At 39.8% G+C, this 12,962-nt stretch overlaps 1 protein-coding gene across 1 annotated transcript in view; it reads left to right on the forward strand.

Annotated features, from left to right (window-relative positions):
- The window catches only part of LOC149070231 (uncharacterized), a 121,033-nt gene extending 112,380 nt beyond the window's left edge, over positions 1-8,653 (forward strand). The window contains exons 4-6 of the mRNA XM_089249680.1: positions 1,798-2,081; positions 4,718-4,852; positions 5,486-8,653. Coding sequence (XP_089105806.1) covers positions 1,798-2,081; positions 4,718-4,852; positions 5,486-5,663 — 597 coding nt within the window. The 3' untranslated portion in view covers positions 5,664-8,653. The remainder of the gene's footprint in view (positions 1-1,797; positions 2,082-4,717; positions 4,853-5,485) is intronic.
- The last annotated feature ends 4,309 nt before the right edge of the window (positions 8,654-12,962 follow it).

The following is a 12,962-nucleotide window of genomic DNA, read 5'->3' on the forward strand; positions in this document are numbered from 1 at the left end:
GGCGAGATGACGTTCAGAGACTGTAGCTCATTATGATGGGCTGTACGAATATGCCGGCGTTTCAAATCACTCGCACAGCTTCAGCTTGGGCATCTAATGATCAAGCCACTCGATCAGCAGAAGTCTTCACTCTCCTCCTACGATAACGTAGTACTACTATAGATCGTATATGCACCTCATAAACATTTTTCTTAGGCCAGTGAATTCTCAACATTTCCTGCTTGAAGTATATCTTGGAAGTGCATGAGAAACTTACGAACACCTAAAGATGCGTGACATGCATGCAGACGTTGCGTATGCCCAGCATTGCGTAGAAAACGTACGTACCCATTGTAATGCATTTTGTGTATCCCTAGACATGTATAAGATGCTTGCTTACTCGTTCAGCAGTCCCAACAGCATTAAGGGCTGTTTTTTCCGTGGTAGAGTTATGTTCTCATGCCAACCCCCACCCCACTACTTCGCTGGAAGCACCATTCTGTAAATTTACTTTTAAAAATCACAGTATCAGTTACCATTATCATGTCCCCCCTCCCCATGCTCATCCCTGTGTGTGTTGAAAAAAGACGGGACTGCTTATTCGTTACTCCTCTTAGACATGCTAAGAGTCTTGAGTAGAGATGCCCAGGAGACTACTATAGTGATAGACCCGTACAGGGGCCCACGTCACTTCAGAAGAGTAGCGTGTAACGGCCTTCAGACGCTGAAGTGAATTTTTTGTTGACCTCACAGCACGAAACATCCTTTGAGAGGTACATAAATTGGCTCGTGAAGCAATGAAACCTCTATCTTCAGACCTTGGTGCACTTACTTGTACTCATACATTATTGTTACCTTCTCATTTACATTATGTTACCTTCTAACAACGCCAGTACATGCATGGGATGAACAAATCTCCAAAAAATGTACATGCCCGGTCAGGCATTTACCTTGAAATTTTAAGATAATTTTAATTATTCATTATATTTTGTTTTTAATTGAATCCTTATTTTACATGTCCGAAAAACATTATCACTGGATTTAGATTCTTTTAATTGATTTATTTGCATAAGAAATAAATGTGATGTAATTTTTCATAATTTGATAAATAAATAATAGTATGTGATTTTTTTTTTAAATCAATTTTGAAATACGAAAATTCAAAAGGAGAATGTGATCACTAATTAAAAATCGAAAATTAGCCAAACCGTAAACCATTATTTTTCGTGCTGTTGACGTCGGAAAAGACGTATATGCCTTTTTAGTGCCTATTTTAGGCATATTTGGTGCCTTTTTGCCTGCCTATTTTGACTATTTTCAGTACCTAAACTTCCGAGCTCTACTCATGTTCATTATTCAATCAGTTTAAAACTAACAACTATTTTATTTTAACAAGTATAACAGACAGTTATGTTTTTATTCCATAGGTCGAGGAGTTCCCAAACCTTTGCCACCCTTGCCCCCTAATCAACGCTTATCCGTGGCTCCCCAGAGCAGTTTAACAAAGAATCTCTTCGAAAAACCTTTGAAAGTTCTGCCGATCCGCGGTGCTCCTGACAAAGGTTGGCGGCACACAGTTTGAGAACCCCTGCCATAAGTAAAAGCAGAGGTTCCACTCTTTATTTCAATCAATATATATGCAAATATTTCTCTTCTATATAAAAAATCATCGATACGGGAAAGCTAATAGAATTCAAACTCATTCATCGATGTTCAAAGCAACATAATTTATCATGTATCTTCATGCACATATTATGAAGACTTTGAATTTCTACACGAAGTGAATAATATCAAAATTTTATGTCCTTGTACATGCAGATGGTTCACCTGGATTACAAACCTAATGAGATCCCTCCTGAAAATACAGTGGAGAAACTCCTGTTCGAAAACCACACCGAGTGCGAATGCGTGCACGCAGCTGAAGTACCAATTATCCAGTCGCCTTCGAATTATCAGCCAACTACAAGTGCTCCCGAGTCGCCCCTTCACAATGTCTCCAGTCCGATGATGACCACGGTCAGTCCACAGCAGCATCCACATCAAAGCGATGACCACAGCAATCGCCATTCCGAGCATAACGGGGACGAAAAGAAGCACAAAAAGTAAGTTGTAAATTCCTTGAAACCTACGACGTAACGCTACCAAAAACATATCGTTGTATCGAGAGGTAGCATTCCTCTGTGGAATATTTGTTCTGAGTGTATGTATGGTTCTAACGTATTTATGTTGTCAGAGTTGTGCTAGCTTCTTGTTCTAGCTGGTTCTGCCATCTGTATTTCATATATTTAAATGAAGATGGTAAATTCTTGAATTGTCATATTATGTAAGAGTGTCATGTCGAAGGTTTGGTTGCGTTGTTTCGGATCAGAGACACTCTCAAATTGGAGAAACCGTCTCGCATATGCCCCTCAAAGTTGGAAAAGCACAGAATACCAATTTCAGCCCATCACCGTGTCGCCAACGAGGGTTCAAAATCCGGATCCTTCCGATGAAAGTCCGTTGTTAGTACCACGATATAATGCATTCATAAGTATTTATTTTCGGCAAATAACTCTAATTGATTAAATAAGTGGTTCTCAAACTTTCGTCTTCCGCAAGCGGACATGTATATACGCGGCTGGCCTATAGGCGGACATAGACTTGGAAGTCTGGGGGGGCACGATGATGATGTCAATTCATATATACATTAGATCAGTCGACTCCACCTTCGTGCCCACCCCCGCCCTTCCCCGTATCACCGCCCACGTGCTGTCCAGAACCGTCTAACAAAGAACCACTGCATGATATTGAATAGCCACACAATAAGGTGACAGCTCACCGCGGCGTCAGTGGCAGTGGTTGTCGGTGCTCCAAGGAGCCGCGGCGCACATTTTAGGAACCACTGGATAAGTAGTTGAATAAAATTTAGTTGGTTATCTCACCCTGTAAAGTAGTTTCCTGCACGTCTGTTTTTTGTACTGCACAGAAAGTAACTTCACTGCAACTCCATTAACACTTTCGGAGGGTAAATTCAGTGCCGTCTTAACGCATGGGCCCACCCGGGCACCTCAAGATAGAGGGGCCTCACGAAAATGAGAAATGAGATCTAGTTAATTTTTCTAGAATTTACCTGGTTTGGCCTCAGAAAAACCACTTGGCCCGGGCACCCATGATGCTTTTAAAACGGCCCTGGGTAAAATTGTGTAAACTACTTATGTTATTGAGCACCCTTTAAAGAACAAACACTTGCCAGGAATTTGAAAATACATTAAAAGTGATTTTGAGTACAATATTGAAAATATATTTGTAGAGTGGTTTTTCGAAATATCCTAAAAAAAAAATACCGTAATAGAGGGATTTATCGTAGTAAATTATATTGTTGTATCGAGATGAGTTTAAATAGACTACGGGCCGATTCCAAACGAAATTCGAAAAAAAATATCGTTGCAGATGGATTTATCGTTATATCGAGTATCGTTGTAGCGAGATTTCAATGTAGTAATGATCACATTATTGATAAGAGGCATATTATTATGGAAGCTCGGCGTCGACTATTCTGCTGAGTATCTTTAAGATGGAAAATATCCCCGGGTCATTTGTTTTAAAGCACCGCTTTACGACAAAGAGCTTAGTCATAAAATGGGGGATGAGAGCGCTAGTTTCATTGGTCTGGATTCGAACTCCATAAAAGGCTTCGAATTCCTGCTTCAAGTCTTCCATTTCAATGATTGCATAGGTCTAGAAAGAAAGCCATTTATGCATCTCTTGTATGAGTTTACGTACGTACATACATACATTCGACATAAAATTCTAATATATTGGACAATTTCTGAATATGTCCTTTGAAAATTTGCATATGGCAGTATAAGCCATGTTGGATTCATTTTTTCAAGTTTACTTGGTAATGAAAATAAAAATTTCATTCTCTCTCATAAAGTTATGCTTTTACAGTATTTGTCTCCCTTTCCTTAAAGTGGTTTCCAATGCATTTATTTTAATGTTTTTCTATTCGAAGAAATGTCTTCAAAATCGGTGCATTGCCTTGAATATTTTATGTGCGCGCTTGTGGATGTTATATATTGTTCCTGATAATGTCTCTCACGCAAGTCCTTGAAATGAGTAAGGGACGAAACAAAACGCAGGACGTCAGATTTATTCAGAACAGCTTCACAAGCGAACATGAATTCACAAGCAGTGATTTGACAATACACGCTAAACAGAAAGCTCCAGACAGACGGCTTCTCAAGCGTACTTCTCAATAGTTTTGTCTTCTCTCCCAACTACAGCCAGATCCCGTTTTAGCAAATACCGTCATAGCGAAAAATCTCATTTTAGCGAACACTTTTTTAATCCCCCAGATTAGTTTACATAATACGGGCAATTTTAAATATCCTGGAATTCCTTTACAACGAAATTTCGTTGTGACGAAGTGACTACGGTCTCTTGGAGTTCGTTATAATGGGATTCGACTGTACTAAGTTTCGCTTTTGAGGGTGCTTTTATAGATAGGCAAAGCCAAGTCGAGAAAACTCTCCACCTTTCTCGCGAGATCCCATTTTTCCAAACTTGCCAAGTTTGTCGCCAATTCATTGAAATTTACAAATATGCATTAATTCTCATTTTTACTTAAAATTATGCCTATTTACGCTATTTACAGTTGGAAAAAATGAGACAATAAATTATAACTAAGGACTATTTTTACATAATCTTCGTAACAGTTTTATATCTTCTCATTTCATAATTTTTGTCTTTCCAAAAGGTGTGGCACTTGCCCGAGTCCATTCCACCACAGGGAATACAACGACGGACGCTGCGGCTGTGACTGCTTCGACAAAGAGAGACCCTGCATCAGAATCAAGAGGGGCAGAGATGCCTTGTCGGAGCCTGAAAGGAGGTACGTTACACAAAAATATACTCCATCCAATACTTATTCGGGTTGTCCCAAAACCAGCGTTAGAATTAAAAAAAATAAGTCACTTATGCCACGGACCAGTGAATACGAGAACCTACTGGTCCGCAAACATCATGAGCGGTCCGCTAAACGAAAAATCTCTTCTGGCTAATAATAATAAATTTTCCTAAAATACATTATCATTTAGAAGAGCCATAAAAACAGTTAAAACTGTAGTCAAATCTCATTAGGCCACCACTGTTGATTCTGTCTGTGTCTTTATAGATAAACAACTGCGGAGGTTTGAAGAGACATTCCTTTTTAAATTACATTCTCAGAAAACATTTTGCAAAAGATATTTGCTACTAAGAAATTATAATATAGTGAATAGATTTTTTTGGCCAAGATTCAAACAGCAACATTGATTACGAAATAATTAAAACTGAAAATAATTCTATGTGTTCACCCTAACAATTTGCCACCCCTTAAATTTTGCCACCCGGGCAGTTGCTCCCGCCTCTAATTCCGGCGCTGTCTCATCCCAATACTTCAAACCAACACCCAATACTTGCAGCTATGTCGGGCAATCGATATTTCTTTGCCTCGCTCACAGAGTACGTCTTTCTTTCACTACAGGTGCGTCGAAGTCGCCCGATGCCACATCCCAGAATGCGAATACGGCTCGTTCGCGACGTCGATCGGCAGATGCCCCAAGAGGCCCGAAGACTACGACAGACTTGGTGGCAGGGGCGGCAAAAATCACCGCAACACACCAAGCGAGCACCACCGGTGGAATTTCTATGAAAGGGATTGATCGAGAGAGAATTAATTCCTCGGGTAAATGAAGGGAATCGTCCAAAGAGACACACCAGCGAGATACACTGCCATTTTCGTTTCGTTCTTCCAGGTCTTGAAGAGAAGAAAGGTTCCGTGGTGCTGCATAAGGCTTATTGCTGTGTTAGTGAATGTGTGTTGTGTGTGTGTATGAGCATGTATTATTTTATATTTGACCCCAGCATCGACTGTAGAAACTAGAAGAAAAAATTTTCTATCGTGTAATCACTTTTTCTTTCTACAATGGAAAAGTGATTTTCTGTCCTCCTCTGCTGCCGCCATTTTTTTTTCCTTGTTTTTCGTTGTGTCGTTTCTCAGGAAAAATGTGTCGTCGTCGTCGTCGAAGACTTCAATTTATAAAAGACTCAATGAAAAATGTTTTTTAATTATAATTTATGTAAATAATGTGTTAACATATATATATAATTTCTGGGAAATGTTCCCAAATGGATAGAGTATGTGTGTGTGTGTGCGGCTTATATGCTATAAGCTAGAGATCTGTGTCCTAACGTTTTTAGAAGAGCTTTATTTTACAGAGCTTTAATTAATTTCTTTATCAAGTAATTATATATGAATGGAAATTTTGTAAGTGTCTAATACATCAGGGCATTATATTGTATCTCGAATGATGTTGAGACTTCGTCGCACGAAGTACATAAAATACTTCACATGAGGAAATGCTTTAGCATGAATTGGTGTATGATATTTCCACACGGTTTTTTTCTGAGCAAATGGTCTTAATTTTGAAGTATTATGAAGTGACTGGATATACAACCAAGAGATGGTCACTGCTGCCTAAGGAAATGCTATGTCGTTCCGTGAGTAATGGGTTGAAGAAAAACGGAGATAGGTACTGAAAAGGCGCGGGTTTAAGGGGGAGGGTTGCTCTGATACACACGGATAAATTATTGGAAAAATTTGTGCACTTCTCAGAAAGTACCGATTCTACGAACTAGACTTCCTCATACGGCGAGACTCGAGTCGATCTAAAGTAGTCTGGAGACAAGGAGACTAAACGACTTGAATTGTCCGTTCTCCCTCATATACGGAGCTACCAAAAAAAATCATTACCTTCCCCTCCCGACACATTGTCTTAATACTAGTGCGGGCCTGGTATTAAGGGGGTTCACTAAAGATGACGGTGACTGACGAATATCACTATAGTGCAGTAAAATTGGCAACTAGCGAGTTCTAAAATGCTTTGGGTGGAGGCACTTGAAAGACTTGAAAAATATCATAACGGAACGCAAGCCATAGCCAAATCATAAATAGCCTTAAGTGATATACGTGAAAACAATCAACATTCACCGCTCTTCAGTCACTTCCTTAGACAGCAGGTCTCCCAGACCATCCCTAGGACACACCCCGCTTCATATCCCCAAGAGTTTCCTTAGGACACACACACACAGTTGAACGTCAAATAAATCAACTCCCCCTTCCCTAACAAACGGAGGGAACAGTCGAATTTCATCCACAACACGAGAGCTCAACGTTACCTAGACTTGATCATCCAGTCAATGCCATGTATGGCAGCTGAAAGGATTACTTTATGGAGATCCCAGCCAGAGGGTCATCACTGGCAAAACATTTGGGGCCACTTATCAGACTAGAATTACCAGCCTTCCAGTTTATTTATTCTAGAAAATCATAGATTGCGTAATCATTAGGTTCTCCTGATGTCACTGTGCTCAGATGGTCTCATTCTTCCCACTTATAGTTAGAGAGGCTGACTGAGCTACAGCCAAGGAGGGCAGGAGATGAATCTAGTTACTATTTTTTTATATATATACTGAACTGGCTTCAAAGTCGATCACGCGAAGGCTTATATAAATAACATCACTTTAATCTTGCCCTTTAGTTTGAAGCGTTAGTGGAACACAATCACGTGATACTCGGGCGTACAGTTCCTTCATATGGAGCCTTCGGCGCACAGTACTGGCTGACATTTCCTTACCAAGTGATGCTGCAATCATGGATGCATCAGTTGAGGAGGTCACTCATCGATTCCACTTGTCTATGGAAACAAATTCCATACAGTTGACCGGAGACCTGTGTCTAGTCGAAAAAAGGATTACCACCACCCCCTCCCCTCATGATATTAGTATATTGCTATATTGTCAAGCTGAATCTACGAGCGAACTCCTCAACTGACACATCCATAGTTGCAGCGTCTCTTGGTTATTACCAGTATCTGCCAGTAGTGTGCACCGAAGGCTCCTCATGAAGGGACTGTACGCCTGAGTTTTTGTGCCCTAGTACGTGTTTGTGTTCCGCTAACCAAACAATCTAGAGGGTAAAATTAAAGTAGTGTGTCGTTATGTTATATATAAGCCGTCGCGTGCTTAACTTTTGTAAGTTACCACATACAGTTATGATGATATACAAATAAAAATAACTGGATTCATCTCCGTGGCTGTAGCTCAGTTAGTCTCCCAGTGTGGAAACCAGGGTACAAAAGGGCCCCCCCCCCCCCCTCATGAAAATTCGCAGCGTGGGAGCTCGACTTCTCCCACTACTCAATGATAAACCTTTATATAATCAGCTATTACAATCGTGTAAAATTTCAAATAAAGATCTGTTCCCAAATTTTGTCGCATTTCATGTTTCAGTTCATGCCACAGCATTTTCAATACCAAGTAAAAGCACATAAATTTCATCATTTCACCAAAATTCAACCCTTTATTATTTTCCAGCCTCGAAATCACGAAATCAGATGTTGGTTTTTTTTTGAAGGAATTCCGTGAGAAAAAGTCACCAAGCCCCCCCCCCCCCCCCCACACTTGTAATATAATATTGTAATAATTTTTCTCAAAGTATTGCTTTTTTTTTCTAAGTGTTCTTTTTTGTAGAGTTGTAAGAATTTTTTGTAGCCGATATATTTTTTTTTTCTTATATAATATATATAAGGAAAGCTGTCTTTGTAAGTATTTTTCGCCATGCCTTCGTGCAATAAACGTTGCTGTTTGATCGAATGACTATGTCTGTTATAAAAGATAGAACTTCTCCGCGCTGTCTTCTATAACATAGGCCTCGTACGATTAATATGAATAAACGGGGCCTAACATCTGTTCACTCTGGGCGATTCCAGCCCCTACCAAAAATGACTACGAGTTTCATTTCTTTTTTTTAGGTTGGTGATCCTTTAATTGTAATCCCTTCAGTGACGTGGCTTTAAAAGTCTGCGATTTACGACCTGTTGTAAAATACGAGCTGCTGCTTGGATATGACTAGTTCTTAACGGCGGCGTGCGTTGGTTTCTTACAGGCAAAAGGGTCCTGTAGAAACTAACTCTATAGCTAGAGATGCACCCTCTGACCTCGGGTAGTTTAGTGGGATTTTTACGACTTTTTAAGTATCGCCTCCGCTTGTATTTCATCCTGCCTGAGCACAGAGGAAAGAAGAAAATCTCTGGCAGGCATGAAAGAATTACTCGATGAACACAGATTCCTTTTTTTCCTCTATCTATGGGTACAAGAGTATATTTTCTGCCTGGGCTAAAATTAAAAGCACTAAATAAAATAGCCCTGCTACGTACGGGGAGAAAAACTGTGCTGCTGCTTCTAGTCTGAGAGCTGAGTTCGAGTCTTGTCTGGGATAGTTATGTATGTGATAATTGGCATTTTTTGTGTGATAAGCAAGATTGCTGGAATGCCCATTTAAGATGTCGAGATGGAATGTTCTTTGTAAATTACTCCCCGTGCATTTTGGTACCATAGTTCTTTCTTCCTAATATTGAGCCAGCAGTTAGAAGAAAAGAAGGCAAATTTTTGTTTGCTTCGTCCCCTTCCAGACGAGGCTTTCGGGTCTTCGCAAAATTAGTATTAATCCTTTTTTTTCATCTCTTTAGGGGCGATGATATGGTGGATGAGTCCATATACTATTTTAAGGATCTCTAGGTGAAAGTTACATTGAGGCGCCTTGATAATCGGGCAGACTTGTGCCCCATCTTAGAGCTGCAAAACCAGTTTCCAAACTGTGCGCCGGCAACCTTTATCTGGGGTACCGTGGAGCGGCGGCCCGAGAAAGGTTTTTCTAAGAGATTCTTTGTTAAACTTCTCAGGTGAGCTGTGGATAAGCGTTGATTAGGGAAAGGGTCACCATTGGAGCAAAAAGTTTGAGAACCGCTGGCCTGTAGCAGATAATACTAATGCCACACTTCACACAAAAATTGCGGGTGAATCAGCCTAGGTTTCCAGGAGCTTTAACCTAGATTACATAAGTTAAATAAAAATAACAGTGAAAAGTAAAAATTTCCGGTATTGTGATCATTGTAATCCAATATAATTTCCATTTTATGTCAGATTTATTGCAGAAACTTTGTCAATATTGATCCTTCATCAGTTTTCAATATACAAACTATCCTAACGGTGTTAAACAGCAGTTGAGTTGCAAATCAATCGAATGCCCCGCTTAATCGGATATTGTATGTGCTGGAACCGTTAAAGCTGGACCGATTGTAATTTCTGTTAATTCGATTTCACAACCACACACATAACGTTTTTACTTTCTAGTTTTCCACCATATATGCATCATTGAAATTCTTCAATGAATGCACTCATTTCCTCAGGGATATTCTGAACACGGAGGAAAACAACAACAAAAAACCGAAATGGATGTAATAGCATTGAAGTAATAGTTATTATATTCGCGTATATAAGCATACCTCTCTCATAGAAATAGCTGGCCAAGGCAAGTTTTCGTTTTTAACCGGTTCCGTACATTTTGTTCACACCCAGAAATTATTTATTTATTCCCCACCTGTTCGGTCGTAACGACGAGGCAGTTATAGTCATGACCATAAGAAAAACTATTTATTACGAACATTCTTGAATATATTCTGGACACGTATCCAGACGAATACGCATTCGAACGGGGCTTTCGGACAAGAAATTCGATATCTTGCAATACACGTGAAATATTTTCAATTCCGTATTTGAAACTGAGGAGTCATAAAAATCGTAAACGCACTGAAAATTCCATATTAATATACCCAATATATATTTCAGTTCGACGTGGATTGTCGTATTTTAAAAAAAAAATCGTAAAACACGTGATGCGTATTTTACGAATGAGGCGGATGATTAATATACTGAGGAGCAACGAGACCTTTAGCAACCCGATACCCTGTGTTTCAGGGCTTGTAACATTAAAAAAAAGGTGAACAAAACTATTTCAACCCGGAAGTTTTAGGCCCAAGGTCTTATATAAAGATGGCCCGAACCCTGGTTTTCTCACAAGGGAATGGAAATAACGTTACTTAGGTTTCACTGAAGACTTTTTTTTTTTCCTATTGGACCCTCATAGCATTGAAAAACATGCAACATCCAAGGAATGATATAATGTTAACTGCGATGTAGTAACGCGAGTTGTTTTAGCGATGGATTTATTTGTGTGGTTTCCGCTCTGGTGCTGCTGCTGCTTCTGCTAAAAAAAAACTTCACCATGGACAGCAGAATCCAGTAGGTATCCGTTAACACGTCACGTTTGGTTTGAAACCGTGACTTATTTTCTGTGGGATTTTTAAGGAGAGATTTATTTTTTGGTGGTTTTTCTCTTGTGGGTTTTGTTGATGGTTTCAGAAGATCGTTTCCAGGTAATTTTTGGGGTTTTTTTTTTAACGTAGACATCATTCTCTCTCTCTCTCTCCAGTACAGTGATACCTCGACTAACGAATTCCTCGGCTTACGAATTTTTCGGCTAACGAAGGATTTTTTTTGCCTCGACTAGCAAACATTTCCGTTGATATGGATGCGCACGCTGACCTAGCACAGCCACGTTGTGAGTTTTTCTGTTCCAGACTATGCCACGAAGCTGAATTGGAAGAGATCCCGGTAACGGGATAAGTCCGGCACTAGAGTTCTGGCGTTGTAAGCTAAACTTACACACTTATCAGAATTACTCGCACGAACCCGATAGATTCATGTCCATCTCGGAATTTTATTTCCACATGTACCTTCGCTTTCTGAAAGTTCTTGAATGGTTTCATAAGCAATAAATGAAATATTAAACTATTATAAAATGCATTGGAAAAAATAAAAAGCATATGTACTTATAGTACGCGTTCCTTCAGTGAAAAACTCGGTATCAAACTGAACAGAGTTGAGTCCAGTCTGTACATTGTTGGAGCTTATCTTTTCCCTCTGCACGTGCGAGGCAAGAAATGAGCTTATCAAATCCCAATTGCATGGGAACACCCTACGAACTCGACTGGGTCACGGTCGACTCAACACATTTGAGTCGATTGAGATTGTGTTGTGGATTGAGTTGTTTGTGACTGGGTTGTACCAACAGCTTTAGTAGACTAAGACCGAGGTTACACGCAGAAGTTTGATAAAATATATTTTACAAAACTTGAAAAAAAACAACCCAATAAGTCTTAGTTACATTCACTCGATTACATTCGAGTGAATGTAACTAAGGCTTATTGATTTGTAATTTTTTTTTTAAGTTTTGTGAAAGATCTTTTATCAAACTTTTATAATGCAATCCCGGCCCAAAGTTGGTTTTGGTTGTTTACTTAGCGTAAAATAAAAAGATTTTCAGTATGTTGTGTTTTGAACTGCAACTACAGACTTTTTTTTTCGTGGGGGGGGGGGGGTGGGTAGAGTTTTGTGAAATCTGTACATGAAAGCATTAAAAGAAATACAAAATCATTATAAAAGAAAAGTTGATTCCGCTTTAGACGTTTTCCATTTAAGACTTCCTATCTCAAAAATCCGGTTTTAACAATTCCCCTCCCCCACCACTTAATCCAGGGTGTCCCATATTGACGGAAATTATTGGAATTGATTCAACTTCTGCAAACGTCGAAAGTTCATCTACAATGCTTATCTTCCAAGCCAACATTCTGGACTCGGGCAGTTGGCCAAAGTAAAAGTCTTCCATCAGGGAACACGTACTGATGTAATGCCACTGGGAGCCATTTCAACCGCACGTGCGTACGCTGTTACTGGAGCATTTAAAACGCAGGAGATGCACCGCAAAAAACGATCATGCTCGGCGATAGCGATTTTTTCTCTCGGCCATACGTTCAAACATCAGTGAACTCGTCATTGTATCTTGTAGGCATCCTTTGACCATTTTTGTCACCACGGTCATTTTCTGCACTCGAGGGCTAATTAGACCGGGACCTACAATTTATTGCCGATTCCGAATGGCAGCCTTTTTTCCACACTTGCCCAGAGGTTGGTGCGCTAACCCCACGGTGTAGGACTCCCAGCGGTAGCAATCTTTTTCTGTGGTCATGTCGCCATTTCTGGTGTACCCCTGTGTGAGGAAA

This window comes from Pholcus phalangioides, unplaced genomic scaffold (genome assembly GCF_987345545.1).
Source record: "Pholcus phalangioides strain wild (caught in Gottingen) unplaced genomic scaffold, Ppha-v1.0 ptg000022l_1, whole genome shotgun sequence".
Taxonomy (NCBI): Eukaryota; Metazoa; Arthropoda; class Arachnida; order Araneae; family Pholcidae; genus Pholcus; species Pholcus phalangioides.